Genomic DNA, 26,464 nt, shown 5'->3' on the forward strand with positions numbered 1-26,464 from the left:
TATACTTCTTCTTAATATAAAGATATAAAATATATAATGTAAATGGAATCATAAAATATTTGCTTTTTTGTATCTGGCTTATTTCACTTAGCATGTTTTCAAGGTTCATCCATCCATGCTGTAAATATACCTCAATTTCATTACTTTTATGACTAAATAATATTTCATTATATGGATAGACTACATCTTTGTACAAACTTTTGTTTAAAAAGTTGTTTTCACTTATTTTGTGTATGTACTTAGGAGTGCAATTGCTGGGTCATATAGTAATTCTGTGTTTAAGTTTTTGAGGAATTATCAGATTGTTCTACACAGAAGCTGAACCATTTTATATTCCCACCAGCAATTTTTGAGGGTTCCAATTTCCACACTTCACAAATTTTTGTTATTTTGCATTTCTAAAAAAAAAAAAAAAACCTGTCAATCCGAATGTAAAATACTGATAACTAGAGACTAGAAAGGGTGGAAGAAGTGGGGAGAAAGGAAGGTTGGGCAACAGATACTAAAACACAGTTAGATGAAAGGAATAAGCTCTGGTATTCCATAACACAGAGGAGTAACTATAGTTCATGATAACCTATTATGCATTTTATGAAGATCTAGAAAAGATGAGCTCAAAGCCTCCAAACATAAAGAAATGATGAGGAGGGACTGGGATGTAGCCTAACATGTGCAAGGTCCTGAGTTCAATTCTCTGCACCAAAATAAATAAATAAATAAAAGAAAGAACTTACAAGGAGAGGAAAATGCCTATTATCCTGATTTGATCACTTCACTGTATGCATGTGTGGAACAATCTTGTTGAACCTCATTAATATGTACAATGCATATTAATAAAATTAAAAATTATTATGGCCATCCTAATGGGCATGCGGTGATATCTTATTGTGGCTTTGATTTGCATTTTCCTCAGAGTAAAGGTAGGTATATTTTTGTTTTCCCTTCACATCAGATATATCAGGAATAAATTTTTATTTTTTAAATAAGGAAACAGAGACTGTGAGACCTAAAAAACAATCCAAGGTCACACAAATAGTGAAGTCATGTCACCTATGTAGTTTGACCTCACAGTCTGCACTCTTAACTACAATGCTGCAGTGGCACTCTGAAACCAAACTAAAAGGTCCCCAAGATCAGGTACCATATCTCTTTTTCTATGTTTGCTTCACCTCTCTCACAAATGAGGTGCTACTGGACTTTGAACACAGGAGAAACTCTAGAAGTATGTTAAGCAATCATGGGAAATCTAAAGCCTTGCTGAAGGGCCCAGAATTACTGAAACAGATACTGTATGAGCAATGGCATCTAGAAGTGGTTTTACTAATACTCTTTCTGTAGCTGTTATGATCTGAGCACCTCTTATCTGTTTTCTCCCTAGAAGCTATGTTTGTTTTTGTCTTTTCTCTCTTTAGGCTCCACATTTTTCTGTGTACTGTGCACATAAGAAAGGAATTTTAAAGCTTCTCTTGTGGGAAGACATTCTACTTTGCTTAAAGTTCAAACTTAAAGCAAATCTTCCCTTTTGCACAAGCATGTACGATAGGAAAAAGAATTAAAATAGTATTCCTAAACTCAATTCTTTGCATATCCACTAAAGATAATTCTGTCCTTGCACACTCTGTTCTTGGACTTTGTTCCAAAGATCAGGACAATGGTTAAGAGAGAAAAATTAAACAAGCCAAGATTTATTTGATTAATTTACATTGGAAACGATAGAGGATTGTAAAAAGAAGAAAAATTTAACTTAGGCTACATATCAGTGTTTTAGTTAATTTTGAGAGAGAGAATGGAGTTATCTGTTAGACCACAATGAGTGGGACTTTAGGGAAGCAAGCAGGTAAAAATTATTTTTTGATTGATAGCTTTCTGTGCACCAGGCAAAAATAAAATGTGAATTCGTTATGTATTTCTTTTTGGATTTTAAACAAATGCTTATTTAGACATGGATTGACTTTATATTGGCTACACTTGGAGGATACTATCTAATGTTAATAAAGGTGTGGGGAAATGGTGGGAGTACACATTGGTACAGCTACTTTGGGGTAGAATCTTCCCATTCTAGTAAAATTGAAAATGTTAATAACTATGACATATCATTTCCATTTCTTCCACAGAGAAAAACACGTGTCACATGTGTACAATAATATTTTGTATAATGCTTTAAAAACTTGAAAACAGTCTGAATGTTCAATAATAGAGAAATAATTAAATAAAATTGTATACCCAATGGAATGCCATACAGCAGTCACAATAAAAATATAGACCTATGTGTTAATATGTATATATCTTTAAGAATATAACACTGAATGAAAAAAAGCAAGTTACTGAATAACACATACTATTTAATACTGATGTAGACAGAAGCACACAAAAATAAAACATCGTATTTACATATATTTTATGAGAACATACATGTGCATAAATTGAACAATTAGGAATGATACACAGAAAGTTAATATACCATTCATAACACACAGAAAGCTACCAAGTTAATAGTAGTGACTTCTGGGTGAATGAAATCAAAGATTTTAGAATTATCTGTAATGGTTTTTGTGTGTTTTTGTTTTTGTTTTTTTTTTTTGGTCTTTTTTTTTTTTTTGCAGTGCTTGGGATTGAACCCAGGGCCTTGTGCTTGCAAGGCAAGCACTCTACCAACTGAGCTATATCCCCGGCCCCTGAGTCTTTTTTTAAAATAAGTTGCAAAAGTAATCCATAAAATGCTTGTGAACAATTCATTCAGCTTCCTCCAATGGGGACAGCATATATAGTATGGTTTCAAAACCAGGAAGTTGACATTGGTACATTATAGTTATTATTGTTAACTAGACTTTACTCAGTTTTCACCATTTTAAAACTGTAGTCATGTGTGTATGTGTGTTTCTATGATATTTTATCCCATGTGTGGTTTCATGTAATCTCTACAACAATCAAGATACAGAGTTCTTCTGTAATCATGAGGGAACTCCCTTGTGCTACTTTTTAAAATTTTCACTCACTGCCTATCACCTACCATCCCATACTTGTCCCCTAGTAACTGCTAATCTTTTTTCCATCACTAAAATTTTGTCATTTTGAGAATGTTATAGAAATGGAACTATATAGCATATAAAATTTTGGGATTGGCTTTTTTCATTAAGTATAACACTCTTGAAAGCCTTCCAGATTTGTGCTTATATCAATAGTCCATTCCTTTTAATTGCTGAGTAGCATTCCATGTTATTTATCTAACATAGTAACAACATTTGAGTTTTTCCCAGGGTTTTGCTATTATGAATAAAGCCAGTAGTTACATTCATGTACAGATTTTTGCAAGAACATAAATCTTAATTTCTCTGGGATAAATATCTAGGAGTATAAGTGCAAGATTTTATAGTGATTGCATGTTTAGTTTTATTTAGAAATGCAGCACTGTTTTTCAGAGTGGCTTTATCATTTGATATTCTCACCAGCAATGTATAAAATATCCAATTACTTTGTATCCTTATCAGAATTTTATGTAATAATTTTTAACTATTCTAATAGGTCTGTAGTGATATCTTGTGGTTTTGATGTACATGGCTCTAACAGCTAATGTTGAATCTATATTAATGTGCTTATTTGCCACCCATATATTATTCATCTTCTTCAGTGAAATATCTGTTCATGTTATTGGACTATCTTCTAGTTGGATTGTTTGATTATTTTACTGCTGAGTTTTGAGCGTACTTTATATATATTTTAGATATAAGTCCTTTGTTATATATGGGGTTTACAAGTACATTTTTCAAAATCTTTACCTTGTCTTTTCATCCTCTTAATACCCTTTCCACAGTGTTGTTTTAATTTGATGAAGTTCAGTTTATTTTATATATATTTTAGCAGGGATTGAACCCAGGGGACTCAATTATGGAGCCACATCCCCAATCCTTTTGAAAAAATTTTTTAAAATTCTGAGAGAGGGTCTTGCAGAGTTCCTCAGGGCTTTGCTAAGTTCCTGAGGCTGGCCTCAAACTTGCAATCCTCCTTCCTCAGTCTCCCAAACTGCTGGGATTACAGGCATGCATCACAGTGCCCTGATAGTTTATAATATTTATAAAAGTTATGTTTTGGTGTCAGGGATAAGAACTCTTCATCTGTCTCTAGGTCTCAACTATTTTAAACTGTGTTCACATCTAAAAATTTTAGAATTTTACATTTAAGTCCATGAGACATTTTAAAAATGTTATTGCATTTTATACCTTTATTTAATTAATTAATTTACTTATTTATTCATTTATTTTTATGTGGTGCTGAAGATCAAATCCAGTGCCTCACACATGCTAGGCAAGCACTCTACCACTGAGCTACAACTCTAGTCCCCGTAAGATATTTTTAAGAAGTTTAGTGTAAGGCGTAAGGTTAAGATATAAACACTTTTTAAAGATGAATGCATTCACATATACTTGGATAATTGGAGTTTGATTTTAAATAGAAATTAGATATAGTAATTATTTTCCTATTCTAATTCATTCTCCATTTTTATGTTTTAGTTCTATATGTCAGTAGAGTCCATTTTGATGTATTTATACAAACATGGAGTATATCTTTTTCTAATTAGGATCCCAGTCTTCTGGTTGTACATGATGTGGAGATTCATTGTGATGTATTCATATGTGAGCATAGGAACATTGTGTCAGATTCAGTTCATGTCTTTCCTATTCCTATTCTCCTCCCTTCCCTTCATTCCCCTTCGTCTACCCCAATGAACTTCTATTCTTCTTAGATTTAGTGTGTTATTAGAAGCTACTTTTAGATGTCTATTAAAAGTTATAGAGATCATTGTATAACATACTATGAATAAAACTCAAAATGTTTAAAAGAAACCCAGAGGACAAAATTTGTGATCACAATGAGTAAATGTAATTAAAATATAAAGTAAATAAATAAAACATAAACACTTAAAATTTTTTTAAACTTCACCTTAGATATACTGGGCAAAAACAATTCTCAAGATGTAATAACATGAAAATTAGACTAAACCAATTTCCAATGTCTGATTGGACATGTGAAGAGCTTACAAGTCATCTTCTTGTCTACACAACAACAACAACAACAAAAAGATGAAGAACTGAAAATTAACAACTCTTTTTAGGTTTATCAGAGAACTGGGGTTACGGGACATACTACTACCATGAAAACTGCAGAGTACAACAGGTAGATGCACAAAGTCAAAGCTTACTGGGAGCAGAAACCACACTGAAGCCTGCATGGGATAGAAACACTTAAAGGGAGTCTGGACTAGCTTGGGAGATTAAAAATTCCCCATATTTCCATAAGTTTTACCTCCAAGATCCCCACCAGGTTCTTAGGGTGATCGGTTGAGACAAATTTCCTCATGTTTTGGTCAGGAAAGGGGGAAAATATCCATTTTGAAATACACCTAATGTTCTATTCTTGTTAATGAAACCCTACCCTCAAGAGAAACTCCTTTACCAGAGCCTAAACAATGTGAATTTTACCAGAGCTTAAACCAGAGTCTTTGTGGGGTTACCCGTCAAGAAACCTTATTAGCCTTCCAGATGGAAGAAGATAAATACTCATTCCATCCTGAAGCAATTATGAAGGTCAAAGCCCAGAGGTACAGACTCAAAGATCAGGACCTTACTTACCATCACATCAATCCATTTTCTATAAATAGGTGAAAACAAATGCAAGGCTCACACTGTATTTAAAAAGTAATCTCTAGAAAAACTCACGACAACAAAGGAGACCAAAACAACGATACTAGAGGAAATTTTAGGCCATGATACCTACAGCTACAGCAAACAATAAACACAGCCTAACTCCTAGAGAGATAAACATAAAACTTCACACTATGGCCTATTTACCTCGATTCCTTTACTTAACATATCATGCCCATCTTTAAACAAAAAGTTAGAAGGAAGGATAATAGGCAAAAAAACAGTCTGAAGATAGGGAAAGCATCAGAACCAGACTCATATATAGCAGATATTTCGGAAAATTAGACCAGAAATTTAAAAGACATGATTAATATATTAAAAGCTCTATGATTAATATATTAAAAGCTCTAATGGGACAAGTGAACAACATTCTATAATAGATAATCAAGTAGAAATTCTAATAATAAATAAAAAGTAGAACCTAGAAATCATAATATTATTATAGAAGTAAAGAATATCTTTGATGGGATCATCAGTAGACTGGGCATGACCCAGGAAAAAAAATCAGTTTAGAGATAGGGCAATATTAACTACCCAAGCTGAAAAGCAAAGAGAAAAATGACTGAAAAATACAACAGAATGTTCAATAATTATGAGACAACTACAAAAGGTGTAATATGTATTTAATGGTAATTCTAGAAGAGAGAAAGAGACACAAAAATATTTGAAGTAGTGCTAGGTGAGAATATTTCAAAATTAACAGAAATCAAACCATAGATGCAAGGAAACTAAGTGAACACCAAGTAGGACAAATACTGAAACAAAGAAAGAAAAACCCACCTAAGCACATCACATTCAAATTACAGAAAATTTGAAATCACAGGGAAAACACATCTTTAGAAGAACAATGATAATAATTAGAAAATCTTCTCATCAGACACTATAAAAGCAAGAAGAGAGTGGAGTGAAATATAGAATTTCTCAGACAAAAATTGAGGAAAAATGTCACCTGCCTTGCAAGAAAAAGTTCTTCAGGGAGAAGAAAATGATATAGGTCAGAAAGATCCACATTTAAAAGGAAAATTATTCAAGAACACATAAGATTCATTCCTCCCATATGTAAATTTATGATTATACAAATGGTATGCCTTTACTCCATGTACAGACAAACAACATGTATCCCATTTGTTTACAATAAAAAAAAGAAAAAAAAGAACACATAAGATAAAATAAAATTTTTCTATTCTTAAATTATCTAGCACATAAAAGTTTATATAATGTGATAGCATATTATATATATGTATCTATATCCTATGAATAATTGAGATATATGACAGTGATTTTACGAAGGATAAAAGATCTTATAACAGCAACAGCATTGCTGATTCTTCTTTTATCTTTGATGTTGTGTAGCATTATTTTAAAGTAGACTTATTTTAGTTGTAAATGTATATTACAAATTCTAGGGAGACCACTTAAAACTTTTTAAAAAGACATATAACCTATATACTAAGAAGGGGGAAAATGAATCATATAAAATACACTGGGAAGGGGGGAGTGAAAGACAAAAAGTCAAGATAAAATAAATAAAAATAGGAGCAAAGAAAAGAAAAAAGTTACAAATCAGATATATATTAATCCAAACATATCAATTACTTTAAACTTAAATGTTCTAAATATACCAACTAAAAATTTATCATAGTGAATAAAATCACAGCTACATTTCTACTAGAAACTCAAATACAAGTACAGAGACATATTAAAAGTAAATGGATATAGAAATATATACCATGCTGACACCAGTCATAAGAAAGCTGGAGTAAACATAAATTTCAGACAAAGTAGATTTTAGAGAAAGAAAAATTGGTGGGGGGATAAAAATGCCATTACATAATGATAGAAGGGTTAATTGTCTAAAACAAAACAATCCTTCATGTGTATCTGTCTTAAAATAGTACCAAAATACATGGGAATAAAATTATAAAACTGTAAGGAGAAATAAATCCCCTTATAGGTGGAAATGTCAGTATCCTTCTTTCAGTAATTGACAGATTTAGCAGGTAGAAAATCAATAAGGATACAATTGAACTGAACAGCAGTATTAATTAACTGGTTCTTGTTAACATATATAGAATACTTCATCCAACAGCAGAATATTGATTCTTCTCAAGTTCCCATTAACTAATCTAGATCATATTGGGGGCCATAAAACACACTTTAATAAATTAAAAAGAATAAAAATCATACAAAGTATTCTCTTAGATCATGATAGAATTAAACTAGCAATCAATAACAAGAAGTTAGGTAAAAAATCACAAAATATATAGAAATTAAACACATTTATAAATAACACATGGTCAAAATGAAATCTCAGAAGAAATAAAATATTTTGGAGCTAAATTACATGAAAATATAACTTTCAATATTTACAGAATGCAGCGAAAGCAGTGCTTAGGGGGAATTTTTTAGCATTTAATAGATAAATTAGAAAAATATAACATCAGCAATATAAACTTCTATCTTAAAAAAGTAGTGAGAGAAGACCCAATTAAATACAAATTAAGTACAAGAAATTAAGTAATACAAGTTAGGAGAGAAATCAATTAAGCTGAAGATAGGAAATTAATAGAGAAAATCTATTAAACCATAATGTGGGTTTTTGAAAAGATCAATAAAATCAATGAAGACAGAGGACAGAAGAGAGAAGAAAGAAACTCTTGCTAATATCAGAAATGAAAGATATCACAACTGATCCTGTAGACATTAAAAATATAACAAAGTAATATTATGAACAATGGTAGCCTACAAATCTGATAACTTTGATGAAATGGACCAATTCCTCTTGAAAGACAAAATCTACCAAAATTCACACAGTAGGTCATCTCAGTAGTCCTATGTTTAATTAAACATATCAAACCAACAATTAATAACCTTTCCAAAAAGCAACAAGTGCAGATTATTCCACTGGTCAATTTTACCAACATTGAAGGAAGAGGTGATATCAATTTTCTACCAGAAAATAAAAGCAGAAAGAACACTTCCTAACTCATTCTGTAAGAAGAGACACTTCTTTGTATTTATAGGTTCTCTAGTTATACATGACAGCAGAATTCATTTTGACATAATTATACAAGCGTGAATATATCTTATTCTAGTTAGAGTCCCATTCTTATGGATGTATATGGTGGTGGGACTCACTGTACTGTTTTCATATATTACATTGGAAAGTTATGTCAGATTAATTCCACTTTCTTTGCCTATCCCCCTCCCTTCCTTCCATCCCCCATTGTCTAATCTACTGCATGTCTATTCTTCTCCTCACACCCATCCCCTCATTGTGGGTTAGTTTCCACATATCAGAGAACACATTCAACCTTTGGTTTTTGGGGACTGGCTTACTTCACTTGGGATGATAGTCTCCAGATCTATCCATTTGCTGGCAAATGACATAAACTCTTCTTCTTTATGGCTGAGTAATATTCCATAGTGTGTATATATCACATTTTCTTTATCTATTCATCTATCAAAGAGCACATAGATTGGCTCCATAGCTTAGCTCTTATGAATTGAGTTGCTATAAACACGTATGTGGCTGTGTCGCCTCAGTATGCTCATTTTAAATCCTTTGGGTGTCTATCAAGAAGCAGGATAAATGGGTCAAATGATGGTTCCATTCCAAGTTTTCTGAGGAATCTGCAAACTGCTTTCCAGAGTTGTTGCATCAATTTGTAGTCCCACCAGCAATGTATGAATGTAGCTTTTCCCCACATCCTCACTAACACTTATTGTTAGCTGTATTCTTTTTCAAAAAAAAAATTTATTAGTTGTTGATGAACCTTTATTTAATTATATGTGGTGCTGAGGATGGAACCCAGTGCCTCACACATGCTAGGCAAGCACTCTACCACTGAGCCACAACCCCAGCCCTTACCTGTATTCTTGATAATTGCCATTTTGTAGACAAAGACACATATGACAAGGAAAATTACAGACCAATATCTCTCATGGAAATAGATGTAAAATCTTCAACAAAATACTAGTAAATTGTATCTAACAATGTATAAAAAGAAATTATACCACCACGACTAAGTGAAGTTTATTCTGGTTATGTGAAACTTGTTCAGTATTGAAAAAAATCAATTTATGTAATCCATCACATTGACTGGCTAAAGAAATACTAATTAAAATCTTACTAAAAGAGTCTATTTTAAAAAACTTTAACTGATATACAAAACATAAATGTATATATTAATGTAGTATTATGTAATATTTGATACATGTATACATCATATATATAAAGTTTAAATCAGTTTGAACCAATTTGACTCCTCAAACAGGTATCACTTCCTCATGGTGAAAATATTCAATATCCTTCCTTCTTCTTGCAGCAGACAGTGCATAACTATTCTTCTAATGTTTTTTGGATGGTCCATTATTGTTATCTCTGGTCACCCCACAGTGCAATGGCACACCAGAGCTTCTTGCTCCTAACTATAACTTAGCATCCATTGATCAACCTCTCCCCATCACCCCACCTCCACTGTCCCCAGCCTCTGGTACCAACATTCTACTCTCAACTTCTATGAGATCAGCTTTTTTAGATTCCATTTATGAGTGTGATCATACAGAACTTGTCTTTCTGTGCCCAACTTTTATTTCATTTAACATAACAATCTCTAATACCATCCATGTGGTTGCAAGTGACAGGATTCCATTTCTTATAACTGAATGTGTATCACATTTCTTTATCCATTTAATCAGTTGATGGGCAGATTATTTCAATTTGTTGACTATTGTGAATAATGCTGCAATGAATATGGGAAGGCAGATGTCTCTTCCACATACTGATTTCTTTTCCTTTGGATATATATCTAGAAATTAGATTGATGGTAGTTCATATGGTAGGTCTATTTTTAATTTTTGTAGGAACCTCCATACTATTTTCCATAATGGCTGTACTAATTTACATTCCCACAAAAAGTGTGCAAGTGTTCTCTTTTCTCTAAATCCTTGCCAGAATTTTTTTTAAATACTGTTTTCGCAGCCATTCTTCCTGGGGTGTGGTTTTGATTTGTATTTCCCTAATGAGTAGTGATGTTGAACACTTTTGCATGTACCTGTTGTCCGTTTATATGGCTTCCTTTGTGAAATGTCTATATCTACTTCCCACTTTAGGGCTGCAGGTGTAGCTCACTGGTAGAGGGCTTGCCTAGAATGCACTAGGCCCTGGGTTCAAACCCCAGCACCACAAATAAACAAAAATATCTACTTAGATCTACTGACCTTTTTATAATTGGGTTATTTGGAGTTTTGCTCTTCTGTTTGTGGAGTTCCTTATATATTCTGATTTCAAACCCTTGTCATATTGCAAATATTTTCTCCCATTCTGTAGGTTGTCTCTCTACTCTGTTGAGTGTTTTCCTTAATGTGCAAAAATTTTTATTGTTGTTTTTGTTTCTTGGGCTTTTGTGGTCTTGTTCAAAAATTCCTTGCCCATTCCAAAGTCCTCAAATATTTTTCTCAAGTTTTCTATTAATTTTATAGTTTCAGGTCTGATATTTAGGTCCTTAATCCATTCAGTTGATCTTTGTAAGTAGTGAGAGATAGGGACTAACTTCATTCTTCTGCATGTGGATATACAATTTTCCCAACACTGCTTATTGAAAAGACTGTCCTTTACCAAGTGCATATTCTTAACCATTTTGCAAAAATCAATTGGCAGTACATGCTTGGGTTTACTTCTAGGCTTTCTGTTCTGTTCCATTGGTCTATGTGTCTGTTTTTATGCCAGTACCATGGTGTTTTGACTACAACAACTTTGTAGTTTGTTTCAAAGTTTGGTAGTACAGTGCCTCAAGGATTGTTTCCTTTTTGGTCAGAATGGCTTTGAATATTTGAGGTTTTTTGTGGTTCCATAAAAAAATTAGAAAAGTCTTTTCTACTTTTGTGAATAAATGCCATTGGTATTTTGATAGGAGTTGCACTGAATCTCTAAATAGATCTGGGTAGTGTGGACATTTTGGCAACATTGATTCTTTCAATCCACTAATACAAGATGTCTTTCCACTTTCTGTGCCCTCTTCAATTTCTTTCATCAATAATTTATCATTTTCATTGTAGATATCTTCTGCCTCTTTGGTTGAATTTTTTCTGAAGCACTACATTTTTTAGCTTTTATAAATGGGATTACTTTATTTGGATTTTAGATAACTCACTTGACATATAGCAAGGTTACTGAGTTTTATATCTTAATTTTGTACCCTGCAACTTTGCTGAATTAATTTATTAGTTTCAATATTATTTTGGTGGAGTCTGGGTTTCTATGTATAAGATCATGTTATCTGTGAAGAGTGAAATTTTACTTATTTTCCAGTATAGGTGCCATCTATTTCTTTCTCTTACTTAATTGTTCTATCTACAACTTCCAGCACTTTGTTGAATAAAAGTGATAAAAGGGGGGCATCCTTTTCTTGTTCCAGATCATAGAAAATCTTCAACTTTTCCTCATTAGGTATAATGTTAGCTATTAGCTTATTATAAATGGCCTTTATTATATCCAAGTATGTTCCATGTATGCCTGACTTGTTCAGTGTTTTTATCATGAATAGATGTTGAATTCTATCAAATACCTTTTCTGCATTAATAGAGGTGACCATATGATTTTTGCTCTTCATTATGTTAATATGGTATATCATCTGTATTAATTTGCACATGTCAAACTATGTTTGCAACTGTGGGATGAATCCTACTTGGTCAGAGAAAATAATCTTTGTAAAGTGCTGCTGGATTTGGTTTGCTAATATGTGTGTGTGTGTGTGTGTGTGTGTGTGTGTGTGTGTGTGTGTGAGAGAGATCTTTTTATGTTTATGTAAGTTAACTTTCATTTTAATTATCAGTGCATATTAATTGCACAAATTAATGTGTTTCACTGTGACATTTCCATGCATGTATAAAAGCTAGTGCTTTTAAGGCTTTCTGTGTTCATGTTAATCAGAATTGTAGGGGGTGGGGTGGGGGTGTGGGTGTGTATATCCTTCCTTATCTGGTTTTGGTATCAGGGTAATGCTTGCTTTATAAAATGTGTTCGGAAGATTTCCTTCCTCATCTATTTTTGGGAATAATGTAAGAAGAATTGGTTTAGTTATTTAAATGTTTGCTAGAGTTCAGAAGTGAAGCCATCTGGTCCTGTGCTTTTCTTTGATGGAAGGATTGTATTATTAATTCAATCTTGTTACTTGTTATTGGTCTGTTTGGGTTTTCTCCTTCTTTGTGTTTCAGTGTTGGTAAAATATATGTGTCCATTTATTCTATACTATCAAATGTGTTGGCATATAGTTATTCATAATAATATCTAATGACCTTTTGTATTTCTATAGTGCCAGTTGTGATGTTTCCTTTTTCATTTGTGGTTTTATTTATCTCCTTTTCTAAGTTAGTCTGGCAATCTTATCTTTTCAAAGAACCAACTCTTTGTTTTGCTGGTCTTTTTTATTTCTTTTTAGGCACTATTTCATTTATTTCTGCTCTGATCTTTATCATTTCTATTCTAGTAATTTGAGGCTTAATTTTTTCCTAGTTCCTTGACTTGTAATGACAGATTCTTTGTCTGAGATCTTTGTATTTTTGATTCATTTATTGATTATTATAAACTTTCCTCTTATTAGTATTTTTTCCTGTATTCCATATGTTGTGTCCCTTTTCATTTGTTTCAAGGAATTTTTAAACTAACTTCTTGATTACTTCCTAGATCCACTAGTTTTTCAAAAAGAAAGTTGTTTAATTTCCATGTATCCGTAGTTCCCAAAGTTTTCCTTATTGATTTCCAGCACTACTGAATTGTGGTCAGAAAAGAAACTTGATATGATTTTAATTTTTAAACATTTGTTGAGGTCAGTTTTGTGGCCTAGCATATGATCTGTCCTGGAGAATGTCCCATGTAGTGATTAGGAAAAAACATGTTTTTAACAGCTTTTGTATGGCATGTTGTATCCATGTCTGTTAAGTCTGTTAGGTCAAGGGTGGAACTTTGAATTTTTTGTTGATTTTCTTTCTAGATGATGTGTATATTGCTGAAAGTGGGGTATTAAAATCCTCAGATGTGGAGGGCCGATGGCCTGGGCCTGCGGTACGCCGCTTCAGCTAGGGCTTCGACTGGCCACCCGGCTTGTTGCTTTCCTGGGCGCCACTACCCCGGCTGGCCCGACGCGACTCGCTAGTGGTGCGACACCGATTCCTTCTGGACTCTTGGGCGCTGCTCTGAGCAGCGCCACCCTTTACGCCAGAAAGCTGGCGGGCACCATGGGGAAAAAACAGAACAAGAAGAAAGTAGAGGAGGTAGAAGAAGAAGAAGAAGAGGAATATGTGGTGGAAAAAGGTCTCGATCGTCGGGTCGTAAAGGGCAAAGCGGAGTACCTCCTAACGTGGAAAGGTTTCTCAGATGAGGACAACACGTGGGAGCCAGAAGAGAACCTGGATTGTCCCGACCTCATTGCTGAGTTTCTACAGTCGCAGAAAACAGCACACGAGGCAGATAAATCAGAGGGAGGCAAGCGTAAAGCTGATTCCGATTCTGAAGATAAGGGAGAAGAGAGCAAACCAAAGAAGGAAAAAGAGGAGTCTGAAAAGCCACGGGGCTTTGCCCGGGGTTTGGAGCCGGAGCGGATCATTGGAGCTACAGACTCCAGTGGAGAGCTCATGTTCCTCGTGAAATGGAAAAACTCTGATGAGGCTGACCTGGTACCTGCCAAGGAAGCCAATGTCAAGTGCCCACAGGTTGTCATATCCTTCTATGAGGAGAGGCTGACGTGGCATTCCTACCCCTCGGAGGATGATGACAAAAAAGATGACAAGAATTAACTCTCCTGAGTACCAGCCCCTGTCGCCTCTGACTGTGGGTTTAAGTGGGGAGGGAAGGAGTTCTACTTGTCTTGACACCATAAAGGTGGCTTGAGAAGATGTCCTTTGAAGAGCCAGTCTAGTTTCTGTGCCCTGCAGCAGCCCAAGTGCTTTAAAGCCGTTCCAAGCTGTCTAGTTTGCACACCCATCCCAGTGGAGGGGAAAAGGGTAAGTGTTTCAAGGCGACCCATTCTGCACTTCATTGAGAAAAGCAAGGAGCCTTCTATGAAGGACGACATTTGCAGAATCGGGTGTGGGAAGGCAAAAAATACTGTTGATCTTCAAAGAGCATCTCCACAACCCACAGCCTTCTTCCCAATAGTGTTAATTCTACATTTTTACAGCGCAGCATGTGTGTAGTTTTGGCTATTACTGGTATATTATTTGGGGTGGGAGGGATAGGTTGGGGAAGAAGGGAGATGAGTACAATCATCATTTTTGTTAAAATTTGGGGCCTGATTGGGAAAGCAGTGAAACAATGGAAAGAGCAAGTAACTAATGATTTGGTTCTTTGTCCAGAATATTTTACCTTTTTCAAAAAAAATGTCATTGGCACCATAAATGAGGACTGTGAGAGACTGTTTAAAAGCTGTGAATGCCTGAAACCTATAAGCCAAGGTGTTCCCTGCCTGAGTTAATGTTGTTCCCCACAAAGGACTAAGCCAGTTCATAAGTTACCAAAGCTGCCATTCTGGAGATAGAAACTGACTGAGATGGGAAGGTCTTTTATTGAAGAGTATACACAGGCAGATCATTCTGTCTTAGAGATGCTAATTCTTGCAATTAGACAAAAAGACCCTTTCTTTTCCAATTATAAATTTATAAATAAAATCAGCTTGTCCAGCTAAGCCACTGGCTGAAGTACTAGGGGAGGGGCCAAAGGTGGTATTGGAGATGGAAGAGTGGAAAGAGGAGGGCCCACACTCTCCAAATGGAAACTGTTGGAGCCTCTGCTTTTTAAATTTTGGACTCTGAAACCTTTAGTGACAGGGTTCAGTCACTGACAGCACAAAAGTTTCATTAAGTCAATTCAAAAGGTTAACTGGTTTCAAAAGCCCTGATCTCGGGAGATTAGCTTTCATATTAGGACAGTGGTTCACTTTAAAGATACTAAAATTTTTGTTAAGGAAAAAAATCTTATGAAATAACTGATACCCAAAATGCTGTCTTGAATCATGAAATCCAAAAGTTCTTGATATCATCTAGACCTGCATCTAGAGCTACATCATAAAATCTTTTTAGGCGTGTGTTAGGTTTCTATGAAATTTTTGTTTAAGTGTGAACTTCATACACACTGTCAGTTTTTGTCTTAATAAAACTACAGATTTATAAAAAAAAATCCTCAGATATGGTAGTGGAGTCTCCCTCTCCATTTGGGTCTATTAATGCTTGCTTCATATATCTGAGTGCTCCATATGGGCTGCATGTACATTTAGAATTATTATTTCCTTTTGATGAATAAACCCCTTTATCATTTTATAATGACCTTATTTGCCTCTTTTTACTACCTTTCATTTAACTTCTATTTTATCAATATTACAATGGCTACTCATGCTTCTTGTGGCTTCCATTTGCATACAATATCTTGTTTATCCTTCCACCTTTAATCCTTAGTATTGAGGTTGGTTTCTTATAAGCAAAATATAGTTGGGTATTGTTGATGGTGTTTATGTTGTTGTTGCTGTTTGACTATTATCCATTCAGATACTCTTTTCTTTTTAACTGTAGAATTTAATCCATGTACCTTTGAACTAAATATTAATATGTAAAGTATTACTACAGCCATTATATAACTTATTTTCTACTTTTATTATAGTTCCTTTCTTTCTCCCTTTCTTTTGAGTCTTCGTTGGTGGTTAACTGAATTACTCTTGTAGCATGTTTTGAATTTCTGCTTATAGTTTTTGGTTTGTCTATTATAGGTTTTTCCTCTGGAGTTATCATGAGACTTGTAACAAAAACATCCTTTGATTATAACAAGCTATTTTGAAATGACAGCAACTTGACATAATCATAAGAACAGAAACAAATGAACAAAAGAACAAGAGAAAATATAAGAAAACTCTCCAGTTGTGTTTTGTTCTTCCCCACATTTTGATATGTTGTTGGAGTACTAGGGATTGAACCCCAGAGTGCTCTACCACTAATGCACATCCCCTGTCCTTTTAGTTTTTATTTTGAGACAGGGTTGTTTGGGGGCTTTCTAAGTTGCTGAAGCTGGCCTCAAACTTGTGATCCTCCTGCCTCAGTCTCCTGAGTTACTGAAATTACAGACATGTGCCACTATACACAGCATACATTTTGAATTTTTGATATCCCATTGTACATCTTTCTGTATTGCCTATTGCTTAACATATTAATGTAGTTATTACTTTCTAATTCTTTGATTTTTTTAGTCATCATGCTAAATATATGTTTATTCATTATACTGACAAGGTTGGAGCACTCTAAATTTGTATAATTATTCTTACCAGTAAGTTATCTACCATCCTCTGTGTGTGTGTGTGCATGTATGTTTGTGTGTATCTTTTTCAATAACATCTCTTTCTGTAAGTTTAAAGAAATTCTTTAACATTTCTTGTAGAACAGGTTTGGTGGAGACATATTCTCTCAGATTTTGTTTGTGTGGGAAAGTCTTTATCCTTCCTTCACTCCTAACAAGTTTGCTGGGTATTATTCTCAGTTGACAGTCTTTTCCTTCAGTACTATGAAAATCTCATGCCACTCTCTCCTAGTCTGTAAGGTTTCTGCTGAGAAGTCTGCTGACAGACAAATTGGGACACTCCTAGGTGTTGTTTGTTTTCATTTGCAGCATTGAGAATCTTTTCTTTATCTTTCAACTGTGAGAGGTTGATTAAAAGGTGTCTTAGAGTAGACTAGGTTGAGTTACTTCTCACCTTCTTATACATGGATACTTGTATCCTTCTCTAGTATTATTTCTTTCAATAAACTTTCTACCCCTGTGGCATTCTCAAGTCTTTCTTGAACTCCAAACAACCCAAAATTTGCTATTTTCATGATATCCTGAAGTTTCCAAAGCTTCTAGTCTGCTGGTGGGCAGTTGTTATTACTTTAGTACTAGAGGGCAATCCATGCCCAAGGTTTGTCCCAAATACTCTATTGGTATGTTTTTCAGGAACAAAAAGGAGAGTGCCTAGAGAGAGTAGACCATCCCTGAAAGCCTATCCCTGCAGCCATGGCAGGCCCAGATGCCTCATTCAGTTATGTGTGCTTCATCACTGCAGGATTTTGCCTAACTCTGAGCAGGATCACCATGGATGGACCAGCCCTATGTCACATCTGTGGCCACCAGAGTCTCCAAGCTGTTTCACACCCTTAATCCACAGTCCAACATGACTGTTCCAATTCTGTGTTAGGACCAAGGTATATACTTCTATGGGCTGGATATTGATGGGGTGGACTCATGACCCAAAATGGCCACAACCAGCCTCAGGTGATGCTAGCTAGAATATAAGTCTGATATACTTGAGCACATACCTTCCCCTGGCACTATAGCTGCTCCAAGTTTCTGTCCATAGTCAGGTATGGGGATGGGAACCATTATGATCTTGCCAGTATTAGGTTTCACCTGTCTAGCACCAAGTTCCAGGGCAAAGATTTGTGCTTTTGTTCTGTCTTCTTACTTCCAGAAAATGGGGTTTCACACAGTATGCTGCCCAAGGTTGAGCCCAATGGGAAGACAGACACAGAAACTTGGGCTGGGTCATGCCTGAGTCTCACAGCTATAAGGACCTACCCAGTCTTAGAGGCACATCAAGGCCCATGCCACAGCTAGTGGTGGTGCAGGTCAAAACATGAGTTCCACTGGGAAGCAAGTCTCTACCTGATGCCTGGGCAGTTATAGAGCCCCATTTGTGATCACTGGCCTGGTAATAACTGTGTTGCCCATGATTGGGGAATAAGTGGCAGAGACAGTCCCTTGGCCACAAAAACTGGTGCTAATCTGGATCATATTTGATTTTCACACCTGCAGGAAGAGGCCTGCACAGTCTTAGTAATGGGTGGGTGCGCCTTACCAAAAGAAATTTAGCATGCCTACTTTCCTCAAATTTTACCAGTTTCAGGTATTACTCTTTTATCCAACGTGATGGGGGCAGGGAATATTATCAGATTGCTTTATTTTTCATTGTGTTGATTCCTAGTGAAAAATCACCTACTACTTTTAGTGATCATATGTATTTCTTCTTGTGTGAATATTTTGTTTATATATTTGCTCATTTTATTTATTTGGTTGATTGTTTATTTTTTATTTTAGGTGATCTTAATGTATTATGAATACTAATCATTTCTGTACTGTATATGTAATAGAGATTTCTCTCAGGTCATTGTGCATATTCTAGTTTACTTATCAGTTTATTTTTATGTGTGTCAGTATTTTCCTTGTGGTTTCATGATTTTTGTTTCTGCCTTCAGGAAGGTTTCTTTATCTCAATGTATTTTTTAAGTATCTCAAATTTTACATTTAAATATATAACACATAGGAATTTAGCTCTTTCTATTTGGTATTTTCATAAATCTAAATAAATATCCAATAGTTCCAACACTCATTTATCCATTTATCTAGAATGTCAAGTTTATTAATACATCTGATTTTATTTATATCAATGCTGTGCCTTTATTTTTATTTCAAATAGTCAATTGTCCAAATGAATTTTGTCCTCATTATGTAATGTCATATTTCTTGTATATTAAATCCCACATACATATTGGCATGTTTCTAGAAACTATCATCTTTCACTGATTTACTTGATTATATCTGATTCAGAACTAGACATTTTTAATATTTCAATTTTATAATAAATTTGATATCTGGGAGGGTAGAATTTTCTGAATACAATATTCTTTTTGTCAGATATTTTTTTGTTATTCTTACACATTCACACTTCCAAAATGGACTTTTATCAAGAAGTATTAAAAAGTCTATTATATCACAAGACTTTCAGCCATGGCAGAGTGAAGAGTTCAGCAAACCCTCTTCCTCCAAAACAAGTATAAAACTGGACATTACAGGGCTCTGGAAATTGAACAAATGCAACCAAGAAATACAGAAGCATTTTCTTTTCAAAATTTGCTATGAATTTTAATAAGAACAGTAGAAATCTGCAGACTTTTTGACTAGGGCTACTCCCAATGTAGCTTCCTCAGTTCAATGAGTATGGTAGTTTTACTAGAGTGGGCTGTCTGGAAAACCAAAGGTTCTCTGCCAACAAAGCTAGCATGATTTTGAGCAGAGGAAAAAACTGAGAGCAGTCTGAAAGGAAGAGTCAAAGGAAAGAATCAATGATAGAGCTATGGAAATTCTATGCATATGAAAAATGGAGAAAAATTGGAGCAAGAATAACAGAATCTTAGAGTCATATGGGATGCCATTAAATGTATACACACACTTATAATGGGTAGAGTCAGAAAGTGTCAGAGAAAATATTTGAAGAGAAGATGACCATAAACCTCTAAACTTAGAGGTTCAACAAATGCCAAGTAAGACAGAAACAGAGCCACATCTAGACATATCATAGTCAAAATGCTGAAACACAGAAAAAAAAATTGAAAGCAAAAAGAGAAAAACAACCCATCATGTATAAGGGACCATAATTCAATTAATAGTTGACATCTCACAGAATCAATGGAGGCCAGTAAAAGAGTGGTATGATATATTATAATGCTCAAAGAAAGAAAATCTATCAACCAAGAACCCCATACCATATACATTTTTCTTTCAAAAGAAGGCAGAATAAATATAGTCTTGATAAACAAAGATTAGACTTTCTCAAGAAATACTTAAGGAAATCCTTCAAGCTGAAATGGTATCTTGCCACATGGCTACTCAAAGTAGATTATGATATGTTAAGATCCATCTTATAATCCCTAAAGCAGTCACTAACAAAACATGTCAGCAGAAGAATTTAAATTGTACATTAGAAAATATGTGTTCAACTAAGATGAAAGTAGTAAAAGAAGAGCAAAAAATAACATGAGACATATAGAAAAATATTAGCAAAATATCACATATAAATCTAATCACATCTAAATCACATTAAATGTCAACAAATGATAATCTAATCAAAAGGAAGATATTGTCAAACTAGACAAAAAGCAAGACTCAACCATATGCTGTTTATAAGAAGGACACTCTAAAGTAGGTTGAAAGTAACAGGATAGAAAAAAAGATGTAACATGGAAATAACCATAAGGCACTAGAATGGTTATATTAATAGAGTGAATAGACTCAAAGACAGCAAATAGTACAACAAATAAAAAGGGACATTTCTTAATTATAAAAGTGTAAGTACATAACAAATACCTAACAATTATAAATTTATGCCAATCTAACAAAAAAGCCCCAATTCACATGAAACAAAACAGAAAGAACTGAAAAAAGAAGTGGACACTTCAAAATCTAAATAATTGATAAAATAAATAGAAAAAATAAAGATACAGAAAATTTGAACAACATTATTAACCAAACTTGACCAACTGACATATCAGAACATTTTACACCTTAGCAAAAGAATAGCCATTCCATTCAAGCACACATGAAACATTCCCTGGGATAGACGGAATAATAGACCATAAACTAAGTCTCAATAAAGTTAAAAGGTTTGAAATGATTTTAACTATGTGTTCTGATAATAATGGAATTAAATTAGAAATAAAACAGAAGGAAGGAAATTTGGTACTCTCCGAACGTTTGGAGTATATTGTATATATTGTTTATATATAAACAATATATTTTTGAAGGATGCATAAGTAAAAGAAGAAATCACAAGGAAAATTATAATACACTTTTACAAAACATTAGAATTTACATATGTCCCTTAAGCAGTGCTTAAAGAACTTCATAAAGAACAAACATTGCAAGTCAATTATCTAAATGTCCACCTTATGAAACCAGAAAAACAAGAGCAAATTAAACCTAAGTAAAGAAAAGAAATAACAGATTAAAACACAAATCAATGAAACAGAAAACAAAAAATACAAAAGAAGAAAATCAGTTCAACCAAAAGCTGTTATTTCAAAAGATCAATAAAGTTGATAAATCCCTAATTAAGATTAAAAAAGAAGACATAAATTCAAAAAAATAAGAAATGAAAAAGGCACAATCATCACTGGTCCTACAGAAATTACAAGTATTGTGAGGAGATATTATGAACAACTTTAATAATTCTTTTTATATAATAGTATTCACTAGTTGTTCATGCTATTATATAAAAAGGATTATACAACTTGACTGACTTGGATTTGTCCCAGTAATATAAAGTTGCTTTAGTAACTTAAAATCAATTAACACCATTCCTCATAATAATGAAGGCCAAAAACAATATGAGAACATCAACAGATGCAGAAAATGTATTTGGCAAATGTTAACCCTTTCACAAGAGAAACTCTCAGTAAACTAAAATGAACATTTCTTAATCTGAAAAGGGCATCTATGAAATATAGTGAAAGAGTAAATTAGGAGCCAGCAAACTACTACCCAAAATTAGGCCTTTTTAGTTTTGTTTTTTGTTTTTTGGAGCAGGGACTGAACCCAGGGGTGCTTTACCACTGAGCTACAGCCCCAGCCCTTTTTATTTTTTATTTTGAGATAGGTTCTCACTAAGTTGCTGAGGGGCTTTGAACTTGCGATCCTCCTGTCTCAGCCTCCAGAGACACTGACTGGGATTACAGGTGAGTGCCGAGCACCCAGCTTTTTTGTTTTTTAATAAAGATTTACCAAAATGTGTGTTCATGTTCATTCATTTACATATTACCTATGGTTGCTATCCTCCTACAGATGCAGAGTTGAGTACTTGCAACAGAAACCTAAAATATTTACCATCTATACTTTCAAGAAAACATTTTCCAAACCCTGGGCTATATATTTTCTACTTAATATGAAGTACAAGAAAAATGTCCCTGCCCTTATCACTTCCATTCAACATTGTACTGGCCACTGTGATGAATTGAGAAAAGGAAATAAAAGGTATTCAGATTGTAAAGAAAAGTATATTTTTTTATTATTAACAAGTCCTAAAGGAATATACAAAAAGAGACCTACCAGAAATAATAAATAAATTTAGCAAAATTTTAAGACACAAGATCTATTACATCAAAATGATTATATTTATACATAATAGTGACAGATAAATAGAAACTTAAAATCTTTTTGTAGTAAGGTTCTTCAGAATAAATTTAACAAAAATTAAGAGAGACATATAATGAAAACATATCATGTTCACTGGAAAAATTAGTATTTTTAAACTGTCAGTTCTCCTCAAACTGATCTATCATTTCAATTCAACACCAGTAAAAATCTCTGAAGACTTTTTTCAAAGAAATAGACAAGTTAACTCTAATGTTTACATGGAACTGCAAAGGACCCTAAATATTAGAATTTTTAAAAAGGATCAAGTTTTGAGACTTATGGTACCTAATTTTATGAATTACAGTAAGTCTACATTAGTCAAGAAAGTATGCTGTTGGCATAAAAATAGACATGCAGATCAGTGGAAGAGAAAATAAACCTGAATAAATATGGCCAGCTGAATTTTGACAAAGACAATTGAATGTAGAGGGTGGAGAGAGTGAGAGTTGTCTTTTTCAATAAATTGTCCTGGAATAACTGAATAACTATATGTAAAATAATTAGTTACTATTCTTATCTCACATCAAACACAAATTAATTTGAAATGGATCATAGACCTGAACATAAAATTTAAACTCACAAAACTTGCAGAAGATGGTACAGGAGAAAATCCTCTAGTTGTGGTAAGCTGAACAATGGTTCCAAAAATGTCTAACTCTATCTGTGGAACCAGTAAATATGTTGCCTTACATGGTAAAAGGGACTTTGAATATTTTTTAGATAAAATACAAAATGAATGAATTATAAGAGGAAAAATTGAAAACTTTCACTCCATCTATATTTAAAGTTACAATTATTGGTAGACATTATGAAGAAAAAGAGAAAGAAAGCCAAAGATTTGTAGAGCCAAATATTTGTAATGAACACATAAAAAGATTTCTTAGAACTCAAAAAAATGAGATAATCCAAAATAAATAAACAAAAGAGGTAAACAAACTCTTCACCAAAGAAGAAACACAAATGATCAACAAAAACTTGAAAAGATTCCCAGAATTATTGGTCATTAAGAAAATGCCAACTAAAACCACAGTAAGATTCTACTACACAACCAGTAAAATAAAATTAGAAAAATGTCTAACCATACAAATATTGGAGAGAGTGTGCAGCAACTTGAACTCTTGTGTGGTGTGAATTGGAATGAAATATGGCATTATTACGTATGAATAGTGTTACTTGTCAAGTGCTCCTGAGTTCAACCCCCAGTACAAAAAATAATTTAAACAACTACCCTTAATTACATCAGCAGATACATAGCCAAGAGGAATGAAGGCTTATATTCACACAAATAATTGTGTACAAATGTTCCTATCATTATTAACACTAGCTGAAACCTGAAAACAAATGTTATCAACATTTGAATGAATAAACAAGTTGTAGTGCATCCATATAATGGAATGTTACTCAGTAGTTAAAAATGGAAAAGAGAACTACTGATGCACAGGGAAATATGAAAGAATCTCAAACACTTCATGCAAATAAGTTAAAGAATGTAGATACAAAAACTGACTTTCACATTTTTGTTATCTATTATATTTTATTTTTTATTAATATGCATTGTATGCATTTTATTGTATGCATTAAAGGGGTTCAATATGGTATTTCAACACGTGCATACAATGTGCCGTAACCAAATCCCACCTGTTTGTCCACCCTCTCACTCAACGTTCCCACCCTTTGTTGATCACTATTGTACTTTCAGGTTGACTTTAACATATGAACCTGGGTTTGCCTTAAACATATGAAAGAAAATATGTGGTATTTGTCTTTCTGTGTTTGGCTTATATCACTTAATGTCCTCCAGATCCATTTTGCTGCAAATGACAGGATTTCATTCTTCATTATGACTGAAAAATATTTCATTTTGTGTGTGTATGTGTGTGTATATATATATATATATACCACATTTTATTTATATCATTAGCCATCATGGAAATGCAAATCAAAAGTGCAAAGATATCTCATCCCAGTTAGAACTGCTATTATCAAAAGACTATATAATTTTATTTACAGGATATTATAGAAAGAACAAAACTGTAGGAAAAGAAGTCTCAGTGGTAGGGCTGGGAATATTGTAAAAAGCAGCACAGGGAAACTTTTGAGGTGCATAGACATGTTATAAAACTTAATTGTGGCAGTATTTGCATGGTTGTATACACTCAACAAAGTCTACATTTAAAAGAGGTGAATTTCATATTATGTAAATTTAGCTGCAATAAAGCTGTTTTGTTATTTGTTTTGTTTTTTGAAGTACTGAGCCTCTGGGCATACTAGGCAAGCACTATAATACCTAGCTACACCCCTAGCCTTTCTAGTTTTATTTTGGACAGTATCTTACTAAGCTACCCAGGCTCGCCTTGAATTTGTGATCCTCCTGTCACCTGAGTAGCTGGGACTACAGGTGTGCACCACCATGCTTAGCTCCAAAAACTTTTTTTTTTCTTTTCAGTACCCATTTATTTCTACAGATAGGGGGTACTATTGAATAATAAGATGGATACATATAACCAAACATATATCCAATAAAGTTTTGATTTAAAAAGGCATCACTAAGGGAGATCCAAGATGGTGAACTAGAAGAGTCTGCATTTCTTGTTGTTTCATGACTCAAGATTCAAGCAAAGGAAATACTTTCTCTGTGAGGCAGCCAATGCTGCCCACCAATCCCTGCTATTTACCTCCATTCATTCCCAGCAATTGCCCACCATCTGCCAACACATCACTGCCTTTTGAACACAAATCCCTCTCTGACCACTGCCTATCATCCATCATTTGCCTGTTTGCCCACCTCTTGCCAGCCCATCACCCACTTTCACCTACCCATTGCTCACCTCCACCAACTGAGTGTTTGCTGTTAGCCTGCAGACCTCCTGAAGACCACCAGCAGATTGCCCACTGCCCGCTGTTGCCTGGAAGTCCACTGTCACAGTACCTGCAGGTTTGGTTACATGTGGCCACTGCCATCTTGGGACACTGGCCAGGGCCTGCAAATTGACTGACACCACCACAGTCATCTTGGGGTGTGGCTGCCTCAGTCTGGAGGCACTGACAGGGGCCTGAAGATATATTGTCAGTATAAATGCTGGTCTGGTTTCACCTGAGATCTTTCTTGTTGGTGTGGTAGTGGCTGCCTCTTTGCAGGGTCACTCTTTTGTGTGAGTACATCCCTGGGGGTCTTTCTGCAAGTTGAAAGGGCATTGAGATCTTAGGACTGCAACAAGACAGGGCCTGGAGGAGCTGAAGCCCAGGTCCATCAGATTGCTGCTGGGTTTGCATGGGCCAGTCTGGGTCTGGCAAGCCTGCAGAAAGCCAGAGACCAGGGGCAGGTTCCTGGGGGGAGCAGAGGTTGAAGAAACTGGAGAAAACTGGGCTCTCTGCAGCTCAGTGAGTTCTGAAGTGTGCAGGGATGGAAGGGGCCAGATACAACAAATGGGAAGACTGTAAGAGGGTGTGAGGACATCTTGCTATCAGCTCACCCACCCAACCGGTCTGTCACCCACTGGACTTGAGCTAAAATCAAACTTCAGACAGCCCCATCTATCGGCAGAGAAGGGAAGCTGAGAACATTTTTGAAAGCCAACAGAAGCAATCATTCAAATTTCCATTGAGACTTTTCTTTTTTTTTTTTTTTTGCCCTCTCTCTCATACCTCTACCATCAGTGAATTCAAATATTTTTTTCATGCATCAATGTATTGAAGAGTCAGAAGTGTGAATAGTATATTAGTTTTGTTGTGTATTCTCATATTTTTACTTTTTTTAATTATATATTTTTTTCTCTCACCTATC

General features: G+C 34.4%; 2 protein-coding genes across 8 annotated transcripts in view; one reads left to right on the forward strand and one right to left on the reverse strand.

Moving 5' to 3' along the window:
• SPRY3 (sprouty RTK signaling antagonist 3) overlaps positions 1-26,464 on the reverse strand; it is a 142,276-nt gene that overhangs the window by 35,839 nt on the left and 79,973 nt on the right. The window lies entirely within an intron of this gene.
• Positions 13,760-14,788, forward strand: LOC306651211 (chromobox protein homolog 1-like). Its single transcript, XM_079123680.1, has one exon. It carries the CDS (start codon positions 13,938-13,940, stop codon positions 14,493-14,495), a length of 558 nt encoding a protein of 185 aa, XP_078979806.1. The 5' UTR covers positions 13,760-13,937; the 3' UTR covers positions 14,496-14,788.

Source organism: Sciurus vulgaris (assembly GCF_902686455.1).
Source record: "Sciurus vulgaris genome assembly, chromosome: X".
NCBI classification, from domain to species: domain Eukaryota; kingdom Metazoa; phylum Chordata; class Mammalia; order Rodentia; family Sciuridae; genus Sciurus; species Sciurus vulgaris.